At 54.1% G+C, this 21,662-nt stretch overlaps 2 protein-coding genes across 7 annotated transcripts; one reads left to right on the plus strand and one right to left on the minus strand.

The window, feature by feature from the left end:
* Positions 1-67: 67 nt before the first annotated feature.
* Positions 68-14,674, plus strand: Alkbh4 (alkB homolog 4, lysine demethylase). Of its 3 annotated transcripts, XM_087196310.1 has the most exons (4): positions 132-260; positions 2,944-3,117; positions 4,591-4,788; positions 6,091-14,674. In XM_087196310.1, the coding sequence occupies exons 3-4, from the start codon at positions 4,729-4,731 to the stop codon at positions 6,676-6,678; spliced, it is 648 nt and encodes a 215-aa protein (XP_087052436.1). In that variant the 5' UTR covers positions 132-260; positions 2,944-3,117; positions 4,591-4,728; the 3' UTR covers positions 6,679-14,674. The 3 variants fall into 3 exon arrangements, with proteins under 3 accessions (XP_004840610.1, XP_087052435.1, XP_087052436.1); XM_004840553.4 differs by lacking the exon at positions 2,944-3,117 and having other exon boundaries at positions 68-260; positions 6,091-6,898; XM_087196309.1 differs by lacking the exons at positions 2,944-3,117; positions 4,591-4,788 and having other exon boundaries at positions 68-260.
* On the minus strand, positions 8,231-19,776 carry Orai2 (ORAI calcium release-activated calcium modulator 2). Of its 4 annotated transcripts, none has more exons than XM_004840114.4 (4): positions 19,611-19,776; positions 17,825-17,933; positions 15,815-16,052; positions 8,231-11,044 (listed from the first exon to the last, which is right to left on the minus strand). In XM_004840114.4, the coding sequence occupies exons 2-4, from the start codon at positions 17,830-17,832 to the stop codon at positions 10,511-10,513; spliced, it is 780 nt and encodes a 259-aa protein (XP_004840171.1). In that variant the 5' UTR covers positions 17,833-17,933; positions 19,611-19,776; the 3' UTR covers positions 8,231-10,510. The 4 variants fall into 4 exon arrangements, with proteins under 4 accessions (XP_004840171.1, XP_087052437.1, XP_087052439.1 ...); XM_087196311.1 differs by having other exon boundaries at positions 15,815-16,217; XM_087196313.1 differs by lacking the exon at positions 17,825-17,933 and having other exon boundaries at positions 15,815-16,217.
* Positions 19,777-21,662: the final 1,886 nt, after the last annotated feature.

The following is a 21,662-nucleotide window of genomic DNA, read 5'->3' on the forward strand; positions in this document are numbered from 1 at the left end:
AAACAGCACAGCGCAGTTTCACCGCAGCTGCGACCGGAAGGAAGCGGTGCGGAAGCCGCCTTATATACATGGACTACAACTCCCGGAAGGCCTCGCGCAAGCGCACGCGTCTTGGCCTCCCGAACGGCGAGATGACGGCTGCGGCGGCAGCAGCCAAGGCGTCTGAGGTGTTCCAGGAGTGTGGCTGCAAGGGTATCAGGACCTGTCTGATCTGCGAGAGGCAGCGCCAGGTTGACCCTCCCTGGCAGCTCTCCCCGAAGGTGAGGACTGGGAGAGGGATTGCGACCACAGATGTGGGAAAACTGAGGTCCAGTTTGACCCTACGCTCGGCCGGGATCAAAGCAGGTTGGGGTCTTCGCGGTGGTCACGCTGCGGGATGAGGGCTGTGAGGAGGGATCTCAGGAGTAAGGAAGCTGCTGGGACGTGGGCGAGTCCGCCCAAAGCCCACCTTTGGGGGAGTCTCAGCAAACCTCGGCTTAGCCGCTTGGGTCTGATTGTGGGGGGCTTCACTGCCACTAAGAGCCACTGTACGGAAAGGGTAGAGGGCTCTGAGCACTAAAGTTGGCCGAGGCCCTTGCATGGAAATGAGCAAGGAGGTAGCTATATATGAATGAAGTAAATGAAAAAGACCTTGGGGGCCTGGCAAGGTGGTGCAATTTGTAGATTCCAGCGACTTCGGAAGATCGCTAGTTCGAGCCTAGCCTGGGCATCATAGTGGATGTTTTGGGGAAGGGGAAAAAAAGAAAGAAAGAAAAGAAAAAGAAGGGGCACTAAGGGGAATGATGGGATAAAATTAAATTAAATTTTTTAAAAAAGAAAAGAAGATCTTGGAGCCCTTGCACTGGCCTGGCAGTAGAGAGGTTGGTTTTAAGGGTGCTGCAGCCTGGGCACCTGAGCAGGCGTGGGGTAAGTGCATTGCTTGGAAGGTGGAAAAATGCTGTAGGTGAGGGATATGAAGCTAGGGAGGTCGAGGGGGCCTGACCACACAGGACCCAAGTGTCCACTGAACAGGCCGGACTTGTCCTGAAGGCCACAGAGAGCTCCTGAGGGTTTGAAAGGCATTACAAAGTCAGATGTGGATTTTAGAAAGATTCTAGGGGATAGGGGGACAGATATGAAGGTGTGGAGGCTAGGAAGCCCATGGGGAAACTTCCCCTGTGTGTGGTAAAGTACCCAAGGTCCTGTGGAAACCAGTGTGGCATGCCTGACAAATTAACACAGACTTTACATATGATCTGGCAATCCCTTTCCTGGTCTGTATCCTAAAGAAATGAAGGCAAGATCTCCAGAAACTGTTCACTAGGCTGAACGTGGTGGCACACGCCTATAATCCCAGCACTCAGGAGGCTGAGGCAGGAAGATCACCATGAGTGAGGTCAATCTGAGCTACATAGTGAGTTAGTTCAAGGCCACCCTCAACTACATAGGGAGACCCTGTTTCTAAAAACCAAACCCAAACAAAACAAAAAAAAGATACTGTTCAATATGTTCATACAAAGTGGTTTATAGTCATACAATGAACTATTATTCAGCTATAGAAAGGAAGGAAATTCTGACACATGCTAAACATGCATGAACCTTGAGGATGCCAAGTGAAATAAGCCAGTCACAAAAGAACAGAGACTACACAATTCCTTTTATATAAAGTCCTAATGTAGTCAAAATCATAGAGACAAAAAGTAGAATAAATGTAGGCCAGGTGCTAGGGGAGAGGAGAATGCTTAAGAGGGACAGGGTTGTTTTGTTTTGCTTTGTTGAGATAGGACTTGCTGTGTAGCCCAGGCTGGCCTGAATTCTGGGATTTTAGGCTTGAGCACCATGCTCGGCTAGGGACAGGGTTTTATTTTATTTATTCATTTATTTAGCTTTCGAGGCAAGCATGGTACCACTGAGCTAAATCCCCAGCTATTTTTGGTTTTTTTTGAGACGGGTCTCACAATGGAGTTCAGGATGCCCTTGAACTCACAGTGAGCCTCCTGCCTCAGCTCCCAAGTGCTGGGATTGCAGCGTTTTAGCTTTGCAAGATGAAAAGAACTTTGGAGGTGGAGGGTGGTGTTGGTCGCACAGTGATGTGAATACACTTAATGCCACTGAACTGGACGCTTTAAAATGGTTAACAGTAAATTTTATGTATATCTTCCAGTTTAAATGTGTAGAAAGTTGGGCCAGGGATTTAGCTCAGTGGTTCTGCCACCTGCCTCGCAAGTGGAAGGTCCCAAGTTCGATCCCCTGTACCAAAAAAAAAAGTGTAGAAAGTCTGAGCTGTCCTAGTAACCATGGCTGTGGGAGGACAAGGCCTGTGGAGGTGGCACCATCCCAAGTGATGGCTGTGGGACAAGGAGAGTGAGATGTCCAGGAGACTGTCCAGTCTATCTTGTCCCATGTGGAGGGCCCAGGACATGGAGGAGAGGCTGGTCCAAAGCTCAGGAAGCTGTAACCCCAGCCAGCCATGGAGCCTGGGAATAGGAGTGGAAGGAGAGAGGCCACAGAGGCCAAGACTGAGTTCTAGTGGCCTCTCAGGTCCCTGCTGGGTGGCTCTGGCTGGAACTTCCACAGGCTATGCCTGTATCTCCCACACGGGTGGCTGTGGTGCCCTCCTCCTAGGGTTGACCTGAGATTAAACTAGTTAATCCATACAAAGTGTTTAGTATTGTGGGAGCAGATGGTAGCTATTTCATTAACTCTTTTGATTTTTTGTTTTGTTTTGTTTTTTGGACTTTGTGCTTTCCAGGCAGGTGCTGTGCCACTGAGCTAAATCCCCAGCCTGTTTGGTTGGTTTTTTGAGACAGGGTTGCACTATGTAGTCCAGGCTGGCCTTGAACTCACTATGTAGCCCAGGCTGGCCTCGCTTATGGTAATCTTCCTGCCTCGGCCTTCCAAATTTTGGGGTTAAGGTATGTGCCACCATGCCCTGTTTTATTATCTTTTTTTTGTGTGTGCCAGGGATTGAACTCGGGTCCTTGTGCTTGCGAGTCATTATCTTTCTTAATAAGAGCCAGGAAAGTGTATCTGAAGCCAAGGTACCTTGCTGAGGAGGAGCAGCACTGGCAGTGTGCCTCGGGGTCAAGGGTGACTGGATGCAAGCCGAAAGGAGGCAGCTAGAGAGAAGGAGAGGAGGTAGGGCTGGGAGGCTGCAGTGACAGCATTTGGGAGGGGCTGGTTTGAGAATGGTTTCTCACAGGAATGGTTTCAGGACTTTCTTGGACCTGAGAGTACTGCTGGGCCTCAGGGGTGGTTGCAGAGCAGAGACACATGGAGGGGTGAGGGGAGCCTGGGCACAGGCGAGGAGACCTGGCTGCTGGGCTGTGCAGCAGACAGGAGTGAGGACAGGCAGGGTGTTCAGGAGCTTGAGGTGAGGGCCCAGCTCAGAGCAGAGCAGGGACTGAGGCTGGGGGCAGGCCTTCTTGAACAAGACTCCAGACTTGCAGATGGGGGACTTTCGCCACCCTGGGCAGACATAGCCCACTCTTCAGGGCGGGGAGGGGATGGTGGGGCAGTATCCTTATCCAAGCCTACATCTGGGGAGAGGTCCAGAAAAATGCACCGTGGCTTGGGGAAGCCAGGGCATCTGGAAAGGCCCTTCCTGGCTCTCTCAGAGGTGACAGGCTCAGGCCTAGGAAACTAGGGTGCAGTCAGCAAGGGCCTTAAGAGATTGGGGGTGCAAGATATGGGGAGGGCAGGGGAGTATAGTCTGGGTCCTCCTGGAGGCAGATGTTGGGACAGAATTAAGAGTATGGGAACTCAAGTATGGTGACGCATGCCTGTGATTCCAGTACTCCAGAGGCTGAGGCAGGAGGATTGCTGTGAGTTTGAGGCCAGTCTGAGCTGCATAGTGAGTTCAAGGCCAGGCCAGACTGAACTACATGGTAGGATTGTCTCAAAAAATCAAAAAAAAAAAAAAAAAAGAAAGAAAGAAAGAAAGAGTGGAGAGATTGGTGGCAGTGATGGGTACAAAACAGAAAGGAGGGAGCAGCAGGATCAGTTGAGATCTGAGCATCACAGCCCACCCAAACTAGCTGTCAGGGCACAGGGACCCTTAGGGGAGCCTGGGCTGGGCAGAGTGGCCAGGCCCAAGTCCAGGCCTTGTGCAGTGGCAAGGCCGACCCTTTGGGAGGGAATTTCTGGTGCGCACCCTTGGGCTCAAGAGTAGGGCAGGTGTGTGGCGGGGAGGACACGTCCCCTGTGGCTCCTGCCAAGCGCTGCCTTCCCCCGGGGCCCAGCCCAGGCCCAGCTGTAGGGTTAGCTTAGCATACGTCTCAGACTCCGGCCCTGGGTGCGCTCCCGCAGGCCCTGTCTCTCCTCCGGAGGGTAGGGGACAGATGACACCCATGCTCACATGAGCTCGTTCCTCAGCTCTGCTGAGCCTCCACTGTGAAGTGGAGAGGGACCGCAGGATTGGGGAGGGAAGGGAAAGGAGCAGGAATTCACCGCAGATTTTGAGGGCTGTGGCCTCCCCAGGCAGCCCACTCTTCCCCCAGATGACAGCCGCCTTCCCAAGTGGCTGCTGGGGATGGAGGAGCCACTGAAACCTCCGAGGCTGGGGCAGTGGTGCTCGGGGACACCATGCCAGGACCTGTGTCTCTTTTGCAGAAAACACACCGCTTCCTTTACTGTGTGGACACGGGCTGGGCCGTGGGGGCTGAGGACTCTGACTTTGAGGGCTGGGCCTTCCCCTTTCCGGGGGTGACACTAATAGAGGACTTTGTGACCCGGGAGGAAGAGGCCGAGATGGTGCGCTTGATGGACTGTGACCCTTGGAAGCTCTCTCAGTCTGGGCGGAGGAAGCAGGTATGACGGCCCAAGGACCGTGATGCTGCGGGGGCCTTAGTTACCTGCTCTGCAGCCACCCTCGGGGGACCCTGGTGGGCATGGGCGGCTGGGCTTGCTGGGGGCTGTGTCTGGCATTTGCTTCACAGGGCACAGCTACCTGGCTGTCCATGCCCCTCTCCACAGCTGGCTCAGTGGAGGGCAGATTCTAGACAGAGATCCCCATCCTCCAAGGCTGCTGGAGGCTGCCAGACACCAGCCCTCTCCATTCTCTCCCCATCATGTCCCTTGTCCTCTTACATGCTGTGCTCTCACCAAGAACCAGTGTCTCTTCCTCTTCCTCAAGGTCCACTGCTGTCTGCTTACAAGACCTGGGACCACCCACCGGCCCACCCGCCCTCTCTTCCCCTCATCCAGCTTCCACACAGTCCCTCACCCTCTGTCCCTCAAGTCTTCAGTTTTGTCACAGCCCTGGTGGTATCCAGCCAGCTGGGAGGTTCTCTCCTACTCCGCCTCACGAGGCCTCCCCAGCCACCTGTCTGCTGCTCCTTTTGTACTGGCGTGGTCCTGGGGGGACACATCCCTCCCGCTCCCTCGTGTGCTATCTGTCCACCTCCTAACCTGTGCCTCCCCTCCTTCAAGAACAGTCTCCTGCCCCGATCTCTCTCCTCTCCTTCCTTTTTGGTTTTGGTACCGGGGATCGAACTCAGGACCCTGCACCTCCAAGGCAGGCGCCGGAACCACTGAGCTAAATCCCAGCCCTCGAACTTTCCATCCTTCTGCCTCAGCCTCCCAAAGTGCTGGGGTTACAGATGACATGAGTCACCACGCCTGGCTTGTTTCTGCTTTTTGGCTGTGAATAATGCAGCTGGGAACATGTGTACAGGGTTTTGCACATACATAGGGCGCAAGCACAGGTGAGGAACCGTGGGTCAGAGGCTCCTTCCTGAGGTTCTGAGGCTCAGCCGACCTCGGTGTTGACTGGCTTGATGCTGCTGCCTGGGCGTGGCCTCCCCCCGCAGGGAAGAGATGCTGTTCTCTCCCCAGGTCCTACTCCTGGGGATCTCCGCTTAACAGATACACTCCCTACATGTCTCCAGCTCTGCCTGCTGGGGTACAGGGCTAGGACATCCAACCTCCACCATTTTCTCATTCCCTGCCTCATCTTTCCCTTAGCGTTTGCTGCCAGTGCTGCTAGCCATTCATTTCCGGCCCCTCGCGTCTGCCTCCTTCCAGAATGTCCCATATATGAGGCCAGGGACTCAAGCATGCCTTGATCCTTTTGACTGAATTTCATGGGTAAACTCGGACACCTCTCCACAGGACTATGGCCCCAGAGTCAACTTTCGGAAGCAGAAGCTGAAGACGGCGGGCTTCCTGGGCCTGCCCAGCTTCAGCCGGGAGGTGGTGCAGAGGATGGGCCTCTACCCCAGCCTGGAGGACTTCCAGCCCGTTGAGCAGTGTAACCTGGACTACAGCCCGGAGCGTGGCTCTGCCATTGACCCCCACCTGGATGACGCCTGGCTGTGGGGCGAGCGGCTGGTGAGCCTCAACCTCCTGTCCCCCACTGTGATGTCCATGTCCCAAAAGGGCCCTGGCAACCTGCTGCTGAGTTCGGCCCCTCCTGCCAGCCCCAAGGACAGCGTGGATAGTGCGACCGCCCCCTGCCGGTCTGTCCCGTGCCAAGACGTGGAGGTGGCCATTCCTGTCCCGCGCCGCTCCCTCCTGGTGCTGGCTGGGGCCGCTCGGCACCAGTGGACACACGGCATCCACCGGAGGCACATCAAGGCCCGGCGTGTCTGTGCCACCTTCCGGGAGCTGTCGGCCGAGTTCCGGCCCGGGGGGAGGCAACAGGACCTGGGATTCGAGCTTCTGCAGATCTCATGCTCTTTCCAAGGGAGACCCGTGTGAGCTGCCTCCCTGGGGACAGGCCTGTGACAGCCTGGCTGGAGGCACCAGGGCCAGCTCTCATCCCCTGGTTGGGTTTTGGGGGACGCCCCCTGACCCTGATGCTGAGGGTAGCGTGAGCCCTGTCGGGAGCTGGGTGATGGGATCCCGCACAGGGTCACTCCCTCAGACCTGTGCTGTGGCCACTGGAGGGAGTGGGAATTTAACTTTCAAAATGCTGCTATATGTGCGAAATGACATTTGCCTTTACCCATCTCCTTGAGGTCTCCAGATACCCGCCAGTCAGGCCCGGGAGCTGGGGAGCTTTTGTGGGGCCAGGGAGAGCGAGGGACTGGTGGCGGATTTGCAGTTCAGGCTTCTGCAGCTGGTGGCAGCTCCCAAGTCAACTCAGCCTGGGTCACGCTCGACCATAGGGTGGGGGGTGTGATGGGGAGGACAGTGGAGAGGCTGGTTCCTCTCTCCTTGCCAGAATGCTGTTAGGAAGTAGGAAAAAGGTTCTGCCCCTCTTGGACACCTTGAGGTCCTTCCTCGACTCATGCTTCGGAGGGTGCTCACCTGGAAAAGGTGGCTGCCCTGGTCACCTCCAGCTGAGAGGGGGAGGCAGGGTGCCTGGACCTGAGACAAAATACACCCAGCTCAGCGCCACCTGCCGAGGGCCCCTGGGGGGAACAGGCCTGCATCGCCCCCCCAGGAAAGGTCACAATCAACCTGCTCTTCATGTCACTGCTAAAAACTGCTAGGAGCCACCAGGCACCTGCATCTGCAGATCGGCTTCCCAGCCACTGGCCAGGCTTCATCCTGCAAAGACCCCATGAGAACTGGTAGGCATGGTAACTTGTGCCTGTAATCCCAGCACTCAGGAGGCCAAGGCAGGACTCTGCTACTTATCAAGATTCTGTCTCAAAACACAAAACAACCCTGTGAGAGGTGCCCCACAGATGGGCATGGGCTCCTGGGCCGCCACAACTGCTGCCTGTGTCCCTCTCCTGGAGCACATGGGTGGGGAGAGTGGCTTATCAACCCATCCGGGTCCCTCACTGGGCACTGAGACACTGGCTGGCTGAGCTCTGGCTGCATCTAAGCAGCCCAGGAGGCTGGGGGAGCCTCTGCCCAGCGGGCTGTGCCTCTGAGCTGCCCCCTGGTCAGAGCCTGCAACGTGCAGCCGAGGAGGGTGATGGGACTCGGGGAGCCAAGCAGGAAAGAAAACCCATGCTTGCCAAACAGGCCCTGGCCCGGCCTGCAGTTCTCAGAACACATGTTAGGAAACATCCCACTAAATGACAGTCAAGTTGGTCCCCAGAGCTGAGTGTTCATGAAGCTGATAGCCCTGCTATCTCCCACAGCCACATCTTAACCCAAGATGGGCTGTTCCTGAGCCATGCACAGTGGCACCTGTCTGTAATCCTAGCACCGAGGGAGGCCCGAAGCAGGGAGACTGCAAGTACAAGTCCTGCTTGGGCAACTGAGACCCTGTATCAATAAAAAAATAAAGTGTTGGGGATGAAGCTGAATGCAAAAGCCCCCCTACGCACACATCCCACCAAGAGCACCAAGATTGGAAGAGCTTTACTGGTTTATTCAGTTCAATCCAGGGCAAGTGTTAAAAATCCACACGCAGGACAGGAGTTACATCTGCCACCTGCACGATGTCGTGCATACACGATCCATGGCACCAACAGGCGCCACCTACAGGAGAGCCCTGATCCACCAGTCTCACAGTTTTTCCTGAACAGATCTTCCTTGAAGATGCTAATCCCATCCTGCCTTTCGTTTCTAAAACAGAAACACCTGAGCTGTGAGATGGGACCAGGTGCACGTGGGGGCCACAGTGCATGGGAACAGCCCGGCGTGTCTACTGCACCTGGTCCGCGCCCCAGGCTGCAGAGATGAAATGAGGGCTTCTCCCCTCACACTGCAAAGTCAGGTTATGCCTCCAGAAGCTTTCCTGTGCCCCAGGCTGACCTGAGTGTCTGCCACTCCCAAGGGCGGTCTGGCTCCCAACTGGGGTGGCCCGAGGTTCCCCAGAGCAGGGTCATCTCTGTTCCTGCAGACTAACTGCCCCATGCCTCAGAACATGCAAGGCTGGAGCTGGGTGCGTGCGATCATGGGCATCACTGACCAGCGCGCTGGATGGTGATGGCTCTGCCCACTGCTGTGGCACCATCACCAGGCACCTGCTGTCTGGTGTGGATTCTGCCGGCCCAGACACTGCCTGTGGAGTAGGTGTAACCCCTGGCTCTGGGCTGGCACAGGGGTGAGCTTGGCACAGTCCATGCAACTGGGTACCATGGGCAGGAGCACCAGATGATTTGGGGAAGTGGGTGGCAGGAGTGGGTCCAATCAAAAGGCTCCAGGTGGAAGAAGGGCCCCGTTCCCTCCCAGCCACAGAGCTGCTCATTCAGAAGGCCCAGCCTGTCTTGCCCCTGCCAGGACACGAGCAGCCATCCTGGAGTGACAGTGACATTATTTAGCAAAGCACACACACATTAAAGCAGACAAGCCTTCGCCAAAGCTCCAGAGAGGCGAGCACACACCAGAAGGCACTGGTTCCCTTCAGATGTCCTCCAGGGAGGTGTAGGACCCGCCCCGAACACGCAAGGCTCTGGCCCCAGGGGACCGGATGTCCAGGCTCCTAGTAGATAGCACAACCCACAGGGGAGGTTCCCGCAGTATCTCAGCGTGTGCTAAGATTTGACACAGCATGTCACATTCCCAGAGGCCACCCAGTGTCCCTTGGCACACAATCCAAACCACAAAGACAGTAATCTGCTAGAAGAGGAGCACAAAGAACCGAAATGACCATTTATATACATAGCAAAAGACAAGGCATCTGTCTAGGTGACTTCTGGAAAACAGAGTAAACAGGGTCTTGAAGCAGCTCAGGCTGCAACGTGCTCCCACCTAAGCCTCAGGTCTGCCACACACTCAGTGATGGTGCCAGAACCCTGCTGCACAGCTTGTAAACATGGGTTGGGGACCCTGTGGTGCTCAATGTCATGATGAGCATTTGTCTACCCCAGCCCCAATACCCATGGGGCTGATCAGTAGCCATGCTGAGACAGGAAGCTATCTCCTCTTGACACCAGGGACCACAGGCAGCAGGAGCTGGGCTGGGCTGGTGTCCTGCCCTGCTGTTCATGCAGTCCAGTGGGGTGGAAACTTAGGCTCAGAGGAGGACGCCCTGGACTGTGGTCACCTCCAGCTGGTGGCTCGGTGAGTCAGTATGGCCCAGGCCCCAGGCTGGCTGGAGGGGGATCTGAGCCTAGTGTGAACGCCCCTCAACTAACTCAGCCTCCTCAACCTCACCCAGGCCTCCCTCCCGGGAAACCTCCCACAGAGCCTGACAACTCTGATGCCCACCGCAGCACCTACACCTCTCGAGCTGACTGTGACCCTGGCTCTTGCCTTCCCGCCACAAGCCAGGCCATTCAGCTCCCTCCGGGGCTGGGAGGAAAGCACCAAACCGGGCCAGCAGCCCTGCTAATCACATGGGCCTGGGACCCAGCAGGCAGCCACGAAGTCCAGTTTTGGATCTGGGGGCAAAACCTCGAACTCACAGTCCTGGTTCCAGGCCACTCTCAGAGCCCCCATGAACACTGGTGCTGCCTGGAGCCTTGCCAGGGACAGGGTTTCTTGGGCTTTCCCCCAACTGAGGAAGTGCCCAGGGCCAGGGAGGTGGCTCTTAGCCACGGAGCCCCCGAATCACCGAGCTGGCTCTAGGGACCAGCATCCAGGTTGTTATGGCACTGGAACAGCAGGAAACTTTGGCCTTGGCCCATGTGGCAGTGTCTAAGCAGCCTGCCGCACCATCTGCCTTCCCAGAGACCCCAACCCCTCACACCACCTGCAGGCTGCGCTCCTGCCCATCCAGCTGCACCTTGAGCTTGTGCAGCTCCTCGATCTCTCGGTTGTGGCGCTCAGTCTTGTGGCGCACCAGTGAGCGGTAGAAGTGGATGGTGAACACCACGAAGATGAGGCCCACAGGCACCATGATGATGGTGGACACCAGGGCGGCCTGCCAGCCTGTGTGATTGCTGGGCGTGGGGCTGAGTTGGTGCCTGGCGTCTACAGGGAGGAACTTGATCCAGCAGAGCAGCACCACCTCAGCCAGGAAGAGCAGGATGCCGAGCACAGTGGAGAAGCCCCAGGCCAGCTCAATGTAGGGGTGCATGCGCTCATGTGGAGATTCACTGATGGAGTTGAGGTTGTGGATGTTGCTCACAGCCTCCACGTTGGGCAGGATGCACGTGCTGATGAGAAGGGCGAACAGGTGCACAGCCACGAGCACTGTGGTGCAGGCGCTGAAGGCGATGAGCAGTGGCCGCGGGTACTGGTACTGTGTCTCCAGCTGCACCTCCACCATGGCCACCTGTGGGTGAAGAGGGCGGGGTGGGGCAGGGTGGGTGAAGCTGCACTTCAACAGGGCCTCAGGTGTCCTGGAGGGAGGGGGCTGGCCCACACTCAGAGCCTTCAAAGTCCTGAAACAAAGGCTCCTGCAGGTCTCCCGACTCAGGGCTGCGCACCTGGACAGCCTCTTATGGGCCACAGATGCGTCCCCCAGCTGAGACCCAAGGAGGGGGAGGTGGCCAGCTTCTAACGCCCAGAAGTGGGAGCCATGGAAAGGAGGCTAGGCACCAACAATCAGAGGAGCTATGGCTGCAGTCACAGGGCTGGAAAGGGTCTGAAATGCACACAGGGAAGGGCAGTCTCTCTGTGCAACTCAGGACCATGGAGGGGGAATCAAGGGGCTGCTGGGTTTAAGTCTTTCAGCAGTTCTTTTGTTTTGAGATATGGTCTTGGTTTGTATCCAGGCTAGCCTTGAACTTGGCAGCAATCCTTCTGCCTCAGCCTTGTAAGTACTGGGGTTACAGGAGTGTGCCACCATGCCCAGCTTCAGCTGTTCTTTAAGGGTTTATTTCCCTCTCTCTCTCCTCGTTTGCTCCTCCTTCTTCTTTCTTTCCCTTTCTCTTTCTCTCTTTCACCCACACATTTGCCTCCAAGATCTGACCATCCATTTCCCAAAATCTACAAGAAAGCTGGGTGTGGTGGTGCACACCTATAATCCCAGCATTTGGGAGGCTGAGGCAGGAGGATTGAAAGTTCCAGCCCTGCCTGAGTTACCACCTGAGTTAGGGTGGGTTTTAGGCCAGCCTGGACTACCAAGAGAGACCTTGTCTCAAAAAATACCAAGTAAATAAGATTTCACAACTTTGCTTAACAACTACCACATCTTGAGTGAGATCTTCATCCTTTTACTTCACCTTTGCTGGTGATGGAACATTTTGGTAAGGAAGATACTACAGTCCTAGTGGACCAGAGCTGAATGGCAACACAGCAGCGATGATGGCTGGGGCTTTTGTGAAAAGAATCCCCCCCAAAAACAGTGACATGACATGCGCTGACGGGTGGCCTTTCTTCAGTGCCCCAGTGGCCTGGGTAGACTCTTGCTACCCACAAAAGATATGGCCCAACCAAAGGATACTGAAAACTGGAGGCCTCCAAAATAGGAAACACAGCTGGTTAGAAGGCAGGAGAGGGCTCACACAAGCAGTTGTGTTCCGCCTCCAGGGAAGAAAGGCCAGGAGGACATTTTTCACTGTGTTTATGCAGAGATTTTTATGGGGTGGCTGCGGATCACTGATCTCAGTGTTAAGGGAGGATAAACATGAAGAAATGAGCTTAAGGTTGGGCACCAGCCCCTGTAGTTGGATGAAAGAACAGCTTTGCAATTCCAATCAAGGAATACTAATAAAAACAAGGGACTGGGCCTGGGAAACTGCCTGTTTCCGTGGGTCCCCATCCTTGCTCTGACTCAGCGACAGCCTTGGTTACTAGTTTTCCCTTTAAGGGTGGTGTACTAATCTAATCTAATCTAGTCTAATCTAATTGCGAAGGTGCACTAATGGGGTCGCCTACCCCAAGCCTCCCCACTGTTCCATCCTTTTGCTTCCCACCACCCTAAATAGGTGTACAGAACACAGTGGTCTGTGGCTGCCGCCCTGAGAGAGAACCTGCAGACGAGGCTGTATTCCCTAAAAATTCTGAAATGTATTCCCTAAAAGTTTAAGAAAGCCCCTGCTGGTACCAGAGATAGAGCAGAAACGGGGCAGAACTGAATTGCTACTAGCAAGCGCGCCTGCCGTGGCCACAGTGAGGACAGACAGCACTCCTGGGGCACTTGGGTCTCCGTCTCTGCCTCTCAGTGCCTGCCACCTTGAAGGCTGCCATAAAGTCTCAGAAGGCCTCCACTTCTCCAGAATTCTCACTCCCTGTTAGATAACTTTATTCCCAAGGCTTGTCTGCAAATCTCCATTAGTGGTTTTGAAGCCTTCACCTTGGCTGAGCATTTTGTTGGATGAAACACAAGGATGCCAAGGCAGGAGGAGGACTGCCAAGTTCAAGGCCAGCCTGGGTAATTTAATGAGACCGTGTCTCAAAATATAAAATACAATGCGCTGGGGCTGTGGCTCAGGGGTAGAGTGCCCCTGATTCAATCCCTAGTGGTGCAAAAAGCAAAACAAAACAAAATGACCCAATAAACAAAAACAAAAAAAATGAAATCTCCCAAAGTTTGGAAAGCCAAATGTTTGGAAGGGCTGGGTCCAAAAAGATAACTGCAAACAGGGGCCAGGGATTTAGCTCAGTGGTTCTGCCACCTGCCTCCCAGGCACAAGGTCCCAAGTTCGATCCCTGGTACCAAAAAAAAAAAAAAAAAAACCAAACAAAAAACTGCAAACTGGAAGTAAATTCCGAGAGTAGGGCCTCATATGGAAAGGAAACTCTTACCATACTAAGTCCTATGATATTTCTCAGTTTTCCAAAAAGTAAAAAACCAAAAACTAAAAAAAAAACAAAAACCCCACAAGGGCCAGGTATTTAGCTTAGTGGTTCCACCGCCTGCCTTCCAAGTTCAAGGACTCAAGTTCGATCCCCAGTACAAAAAAAACACAGGCCAGAAAAATCCAATGCAATCCCACAATTCTGTGAAATGAGAAAATAAGCTCCAGGTTTTTGTTTTCTTTTGTTGTATAGTACTGGGGATTGAACTCAAGGCCCTTTGTTTTTTTTGTTTGGTTTTTTTTTTGGTACCAGGGATCGAACTCGGGTCCTTGCGCTTGTGCAGCAGGCGGTGAAACCACTGAGCTAAATGCCAGGCCCTTTGTTTTTTTTGGTACCGGGGATCGAACTTAGGTCCTTGCACTTGAGAGGCAGGTGGCAGAACCACTGAGCTAAATACCCAGCCCAGCCCTTTTTAAAAAATTATTTTATTTTGAGACAATCTCACTAAATTGCCAAGATTGGGCTCGAATTTGCAATCTTCCTGCCTCAGCCTCCCAATTGACTAGAATTATAGTCATGTACCACTGTGCCCAGCTGATCTTCAATTTTAATAGTGGCATCTAAACTAAGCTTGAAAGGTTTTTTTCTTTTTCTTTTCTTCTTGTGGTAATGGGAATTGAACCCAGGCTGGGCTTGAATTTGTAATACTTCTGCCTCAGCCCCACAGGGTGCTGAGATTGATTACAGGTGTGCAACACCAAGCCCGGTTGAGAATATTTTTTGTTTATTTTTTTGAGACAGGGTCTCGCTATGTATCTTAGGGTGGCCTCAAACTGTCCTGTCTCAGCCCCTCAAATGCTTACAGGCATGCCCCCCCGCCCAGCATGAAAGTATTTTTAACATAATAAAAGCCATGGGAAGAAAATCACTAGTTGCCAAAGCTGTGCACTACCTGATTATATACTTTTGTTATATGCCGCACTAATGGGCTTATATTTAAAAAATTAAATGCAAAGACCTCAGTGTGGTGGCCACATCTGCAATCCCAGCAACTTGGGAGGCTGGGGCAGGAGGATTATGAGTTCAAGGTCAGTCTGAGAAATTTAGGAAGACCCTGTCTCAAAATGAAAAAGTAGGAAAAAGGGGCCGGGGATTTAGCTCAGTGGTTCTGCTGCCTGCCTCACAAGCGCAAGGTCCAGAGTTCGATCCCCAGTACCAACACCCCCCCCAAAAAACCAAAAAAACAAAACAAAAAATAGGAAAAGGGCTAGGGATGAGCTCAGTGGTAAAATGCTTGCCTAGAAGGTATGCTGGGTTCCATTTCCAGTACTACAAAGAAACAAAAAGCAAGACCTAAATAATAAGCCTTTTCTTCACACTGCAGAACTAAACACAAATGCACCGCCTCCAGGCTGGTGAGCTCTGCCCACCCTGTGCAAAGTCGGGCCTCTCCTGCTCTCTAGGCAGGAAGCACCTGTCTCCAAGCATGGCTTCAGCCAGCCTGATGACTGCACAAACCCGGGTGGCCACAGTGGTTCACTCTGCTGGCTTTTTAGTTAAATTTGCACTGCCAATTTAACAACCAAGGCTGTGGGCTACAGAAGTATGATTGTTTTTATATAAAGAAAGAAATCTGGTGGTGGATGCCTATAATCCTAGCACTCTGGGAGGCTGAGGCAGGAGGATTGTGAATTTGAGTCCAGCCTGGGTGACTTAGTGAGACCCTGTCTCAAAATACTGTAAAATATATTAAAGGGGCTGGGAATATCTGGTACAGGGAAGGGGAGAAGAGGAGCAGAGGAGGGGAGGGAAGGGAAGGTCCAGCCCAGCAGGACCCCAGCACCCAGCATCGAGGGCCTGAGCCCTGACATGCTTGCTCTGGGGCGATTCCCTGAAGGGCTGGGACGGGGACTTTGGAGTCAATAGCAGACGTGGCTTTACCCACATTGACTTGTGCTGGGATGACTCAGAAGGAAAGTGGCAGCCGGGAGCCAGGCCAAAAGCTCTCTGGGTCACCCTGGATGAAGCCACATTTGGCAATTGTCTGCGTCCCCAGCTGGGCTAACCCAATCCATCCCTGAGTTCCTGCTGAAGTCTCCAGACTGTTGGGTGGTGCCAGGATAGGACATATATGAGTGCCTGTCCACAAGAAACCCTGTCCCCAGAAGCTCTTCAATTTCTCCCATGCCCCTCCTTGCCTGGCAAATGCCGTATGTGAACATAACAGCAGGCTTCTGAGGACTCTGGGGCTTGGGGCTCTCCTGGGTTCCCCCCAGCCACCACACTGTGGACAGAGCAGGGTGGTGCTCTTGGAGGACAATACCAGGGGGCAGAGGGAGTGTCGCTGGGCTGCACTCACCATGGCGAAACCGGAAAGGAGGGCAGAAGTCCTGCTGGAGGCCTTCAGCTTGGCCCTGCTCAGGTATAGCTTCCTCCAGGACAGGGCCTGCACCGAGTGATGGTTGGAGGTGACAAGTTCCAGGTAGCTTCGACGGACCCAGTCCCGGTAATCCATGCCCTTATGGCCAGGCTCAGGGCAGGCAGGGTTGGAGGGGTCCACAGGCACATTGAGCTCAGCGCTCATGGTGGGAGCCAGGCTGGGGGTGAGAGAGACAGCTCAGGCATCCTAGCCAGCATGTGGCCTTGCAGAGCCAGACTCCAGCCCATTTCACCTTCCCCAGGGCCCAGAGAACCCTGGTGTCCAAAGGCGGCATGCCTGTGGGGCCCTGTGAGGTTGTCCATAGCCAGAATGTGGAAACCACCTGCAGAAGAGGGGGGTCAGGCATGGATTCCCAGACAGCATCACAGCCAAGTTGTTCTGCAAAGCTGGAATCTGCCCCCAGTCCATGCTCAAGGAAGCCCAGGCTCCAAACCGGCATGGCTCCCAAGTGCATGGAATTCAAATGTTGGCCAAAAGTATCCAGCACCAAATCTTTGGACTTATCTATTAGGACAGGGAGCTACAGCAGTTCAGAAAGAGCCTGGGGGCTGGGTGTGGCTCTGTAGGAGCACAGCCCTGGCTCACTCGAGGCCTGGGTTCCATCCCCAGCAGGGGGAAGTGGTGAGGAGCCTGGAACCTAAGCTTTGGACGCTTAGATTTGACTCCCTCATGAGATTCTGACCCTGCCATCTACCTTTCTGATCTCATGCCCTTATTTTCAGAGTGAGAATTTCCCACCTACAGGACTCCTCACAAAATAATGCAGCCATGGGCCAGAGATTTAGCTCAGTGGTTCCGATGCCTGCCTCGAAAGCTCAAGGTCCTGAGTTCGATCCCTGGTATCAAAAGAAAAAAATAATGCAGCCAAAGACTCAAAACTGTGTTCAATGTCCAGATGCCAACCACAGAATGAATGCTTGCAAGTAGCAGCTAGCTTCTCAAATCCAATTTAGTTTTAATTAATTAATTATTTTTTGTATTGCTTGAATCCAGGGCCTTCACACTGAGCTACATCCCCCATCCCCAGACTTTTTTTTTTTGGTACCGGGGATCGAACGCGGGACCTTGCTGCTTGTGAGGTAGGTGCTGGAACCGCTGAGCTAAATCCCCAGCCCTCCCCAGACTTTTTTAAATTTTGAGAAAGAGTCTCGCTAAATTGCTAAATTGTCCAGGCTGGGCTTGAACTTGAGATCTTTCTGCTTTAGCCTCCCAGAATGCTGGGATCACAGACAGGTGACACCATGCCCGGTTTCAACTCAATCAGTATAGTTCCCCCTAAAATCAAATACTTCATGTATGTAACTCAGAGCCAGTTCCAGGTTGTAATGGGAAACCTTTAGCAAAATGAAAAACAAAATCCACCAAGTGATGTGAGCACATTTTAAGGGGAAAAGGATGCTGGAGACCCCGGAGTCACCTCTGCTAAACATCGAGTTTGACAATAACATGGATCAGAAGGACTGATGTGCAGAGATCTGTGAAATTAACCCCAAATCCCCAGTAATAGCATAGGGGATTGGTGGGCTCCTGTGCAGCCGAACGCTGGGAGGGATCAGCTCTAATTAATCTTCAGGGTGTGCTTCAAGGGCACAGGCACCTTGCAGCTGCCCTGATGTCACATAGTAACTTCTCTGTTCAGGCACACCAGGCCCCATGGCAAATCTGCCTAAAGCTATTAGGAACATATTGAGTGCCTAGGTCCCAGGAATGTGGCTGGGGTAGAAAGGGGTGTTTACCAAGGTCAGCAGCGAAGGAAGTGTCTCCCACTTCATGCATCTACCCCAATTCCCAGCAAGCTCCTAAGGGAAGGCCTGCAGGTTGGCTTCCTCTTTGTTCCCCATTGGGCTATAGCGCCACAGTTCTTACTGGACAGCCATCAGGACCCCCAGGGAACAGCCCCTTCGGTATCTACCAGGGGATGCCAATTACCAGGTCATTTATAGGATTGCCAACTGGGGCGCCTGGGTCACATCTCCTCGCTCACATCTGCAGCCAGCAGCACTGCATCCAAGCACTCCATCGCTAGAATGTCCCTTCCCTTGGGGGAGGAATTCAGAGAAATGTTGCTCACTAACCAATCAGTTGGTTAGCTTCAAATAACTGAAAATGTCATAATCTGGAACTGTACTTTCTCTTTTCCTTTCCCCTACACAGAGCAGAACTGAGCCAGCAGGACTGAGCAAGTGGGGAATAGGGGTCTAACCCTCGTTCTCTCAGCATCCCATCCCACAGAACCTTACTATACTTGGTTCCTAGCACGAAAAGTAAAAGAGGCAGAATCTCCACCTGCAGGGAACTCACTGCCCAGCAGAAAAGCAAGACAAGGGGGTGACACTCACCTGGTGAGCTAAGGTACAGGGGAGGGAGAGGAAGCAGAGAAGGCCTGACTTCCTCCTGCTAGGCAAACCAAAGGTACCCTGCAGGAAGCCCCCAGGAGCCAGGTTAGGGGACTCAGATGTGGGTGGTGAAGACAGGTTGGCAAAGAGGAATGCTCCCTCAAAGACTGAATGCTCCCCACATGGAGGGTCTTTGAGGGTCCCAAAGACCAGCTCCGGGAGCACAGGTGGGATGACTCCCATTCTGGGGGTCAGGGAGACCAGGGTGGAAGACACTTGGAGCCCAGGGCAGCACGGCTACACTGGATTTTTTCTGGCTGTCCCTGCTTGAGGGGCATGGAAAGAGCTGGTGGTGGGAACAGTCCAGCACTGCTGGGTCCATTTGGGCTGGGACCACCACATATCCCAGTGAGAGGACTGGGAGACTGAGGAGGGCCTGGTGGGCTGTGTGGGCCAGGGAGGGAAGCCCAGGGGCCACCAGGGTCGGTGAACTATGCCAGTCTGCCAGAGACTAGAGATACAGAGCTTCGGGGCCATCTCCAGGAAGTAGCTGGGCCATGGATGTCCCCGAGTGGGTGGGGACAGCAGAAAGGGCTGTCTGTCTGCCTGGGGCTGGGTCTTACGACAACCCTGCTGGTCCTGAAGTGACCTCCTCTCAAGGGACCAGCTGGGATGGAACTCAAATCCATCCTCCATCCTCCAGCCCAGGCCTACCCAGCCTGAGGGGTGAAGCAGTCTGGTCCCTACTCTCCAGGCTCAGCGGGGGGTGGGATGGGACAAGATGGAGGCGACATTTGTCAGATAGCCCTGGCTCCAGAGGATGCTCTCCTGGCTATACCTTCTGGGTTTTTTTGCTTTTGTCTTTGTGAGGAGCACAGAAGAGTCTTGTAGAAAAACGGTGACCCTCTCTCTCTCTCTCTCTCAAGATTAGGGATTTTCCGTGGCAGGCTGGTTTGAAACAGCTCCAGGAGACAGGCTCTGGAGTGCGTCTGTCATGACTTCCTCTGAACATCTGGGGCACGGGAAATGTCTGTCACAGACCGGCGTGGGGGAGGGGGGCTCCTAGGGACGTCCACCTGCATCTCTGCCTCTTCCCTTAGAGAAGCCTCAGCGGCCGCAGAGCTCAGATTCTGTGGGCACCGCATTGCGCCCGGGATCCCACGGGACTAGGAGACGCCAGGTGCCATCCTCTCCTCCCCTGGCCATCTTTTCCTCTATCTGCTCCACCGAAACCGCCCAGGACCAAGCCTCGTTCCTTTCCGGTCAAGTATCCCCGATCCACCCCACCCCAATCTGTGCGGGGATCCCCCCTCGAGCTCTCCCCTGCCTGCCTCCCTGCGGCCGAGGGATAGGTGGGCGCATCCGCCCGGAGCACTCACCGGAGCTGCGCTAGTTGCCGTGCCCGGCTTCAGCTGAGAACTCGCAGCAGGCGGTGGCGGGGGAGTGTGGCTGTGTGGCATTGCGGCCCGGCTGGGGCGCAGAGCGCGGCCCCCCCCTCTTCCGCCCGGAGCGCGGGGTCCCCCTCGGCCCCGCCTTCGCCCTGCCCCCGCCGCTGCCTAGGCAACCGCGCGCCTCCGTCACGTGACCAGCTCGTGGGGGCCTTGCGGGCCACGTGACCCGACGGGCCCGGAAGAGCTGGGCCCCTCCCCCGGGATCTCCGGGGTCCTAGCTTGGGTCCGGACCACCCAGGGCGGCGCGCTCTTTTGCTGCGAGCCAGAGGGCGAAAGCGGCGAGGCGAGGATGCGCTAGGCCCGGCCGCCGAACCACGAGCTGGGCTTTCTCCGACCCTGGGTCAGATCACCAAGGACAGGGGCAGGGCCATCCTTGCTGGGCCCGCGGTGGGTGGGTTGAGTGTAGAAGGGGAGCGCCGGGGTTCGCAGGGTAAGGCTCGGAGGATGCCCGCGACGGTCCACGTCCTCGGCCCGAGAAGGGTGGGGTGGGAGCATGGGTGGAGGGAAGGCTCGGTCTGGCCACTCCCATTCCCAGGCCCCGCGCGCCCCCCGGGACCTAACCCTGCGCCTGGGCCTGGGGACGCGCGCCGAGAACCGCTGCTGCAGTGAGCTCTCACCCTTGCTGGTGAGCTCTGCGGTTTACGACCGGGATAGTTAAGCAGGAACTTACTTTCCAGGAAGTGCACATGAATAATTCACCGAGAGGTGAGATGGGTTCATATCAACCCATCGGTGCCAGACAGCCCCTCGGAGTCCTTCCTACGTGCCTGATAGGCTGCTGCGTGCCCTACATAGGATTTTTCCATCTGTCACAACGGCATTGTGACACATTTACCCAAATGAAAGAAAAATTCCACTTGTGTCCAAGTTTGTTTTTTTTTTTTCCCAGAACCAGGGATCGAACTCAGGAGGCAGGCGCGTTGCCAATGAGCTAAATCCTTGGCTCAGTCTTGAGTTTTTTGACAATGGGCAGGGTATAGATGTTGCAGGTGCCAGACTATGTTTACACTTCCGGCTGCTTTTCAGAGCCCACTGCTGAGCTGGAATGGTGCCTTTTAATCCAAGAGGGCACTTAAAACCAGACCGAACCAGTTTCCCCCTCCTGGAGGCAGGTTAGGCCCTAACATGGCCATAAAAGAATCCGAGGGTGATTACAGCCTCCCTCCCGCCAGGGATGCCTATAGGAAAGCGAATTTCAGGAACCAGTGTCCTCAAAAAACAGTCATGCCTTGCCTTTCAAACCTCAAATTCTTGGTTAAAAACAGGAAGAAAAGACTTTGCAAACGACAGCAGTTGCATCACAGATGAAAATCTTTCAGCGAGGAGCTCAGTGCAGTCTCTCTCAGGAAGCCTGGCTTTGCTGTCCTGCAGGAGGCTTCTAGCACCAGTCAGCGAGGTCTCCACCCAAGCACAATTATCCAGCATGCCCAGGCAGAAGTGAGTGCCAGCCGTAATTGCCAGTGCCTTTCGGAGCTACTTTCCTAACCAGACAGAAAATGACAGGGTGTTTTTACCCTTACACACACACACGCACACTTAAAACACACACAGAGAGATGAAGAGAGAGTGGAGCCAGGTGGTGGTGCAGCCCATAATCTCAGCAACTGGCTCGGGGGTGTGGGGGGCCGCTGAAGGGTTGCAAGTTTGAGCACAGCCTAGGGAATTTAGCAAGACTCTCCAATAAAAACTTTTTTTTTTTTTTTAAGAATTTTGAGATTTTTTTCATTTGAAAGTAATCTTAATGCTATTAAATTCACAAATATGCTAATTTAAACACTCAATCCTATTTTATCTAAAATACACATTGCAAACATACAAATTATTCTCTCCACGTGTCAGTGCCCATTTGTATCATGGTTTGAAATGGGGAGAATAGATTTATTCCCCTTTATCTGCAAGTCAGTAGGTGTTTCTTTACAGTTAACTTTAGCAAAATTCATACAAAATAGTAATTAATGATCTTGTTAACTCACAAGGAAA

The sequence above is a fragment of the Heterocephalus glaber genome, unplaced genomic scaffold (genome assembly GCF_053883595.1).
Source record: "Heterocephalus glaber isolate CG9 unplaced genomic scaffold, H.glaber_assembly_v1.0 deba00001610, whole genome shotgun sequence".
Lineage (NCBI taxonomy): Eukaryota > Metazoa > Chordata > Mammalia > Rodentia > Bathyergidae > Heterocephalus > Heterocephalus glaber.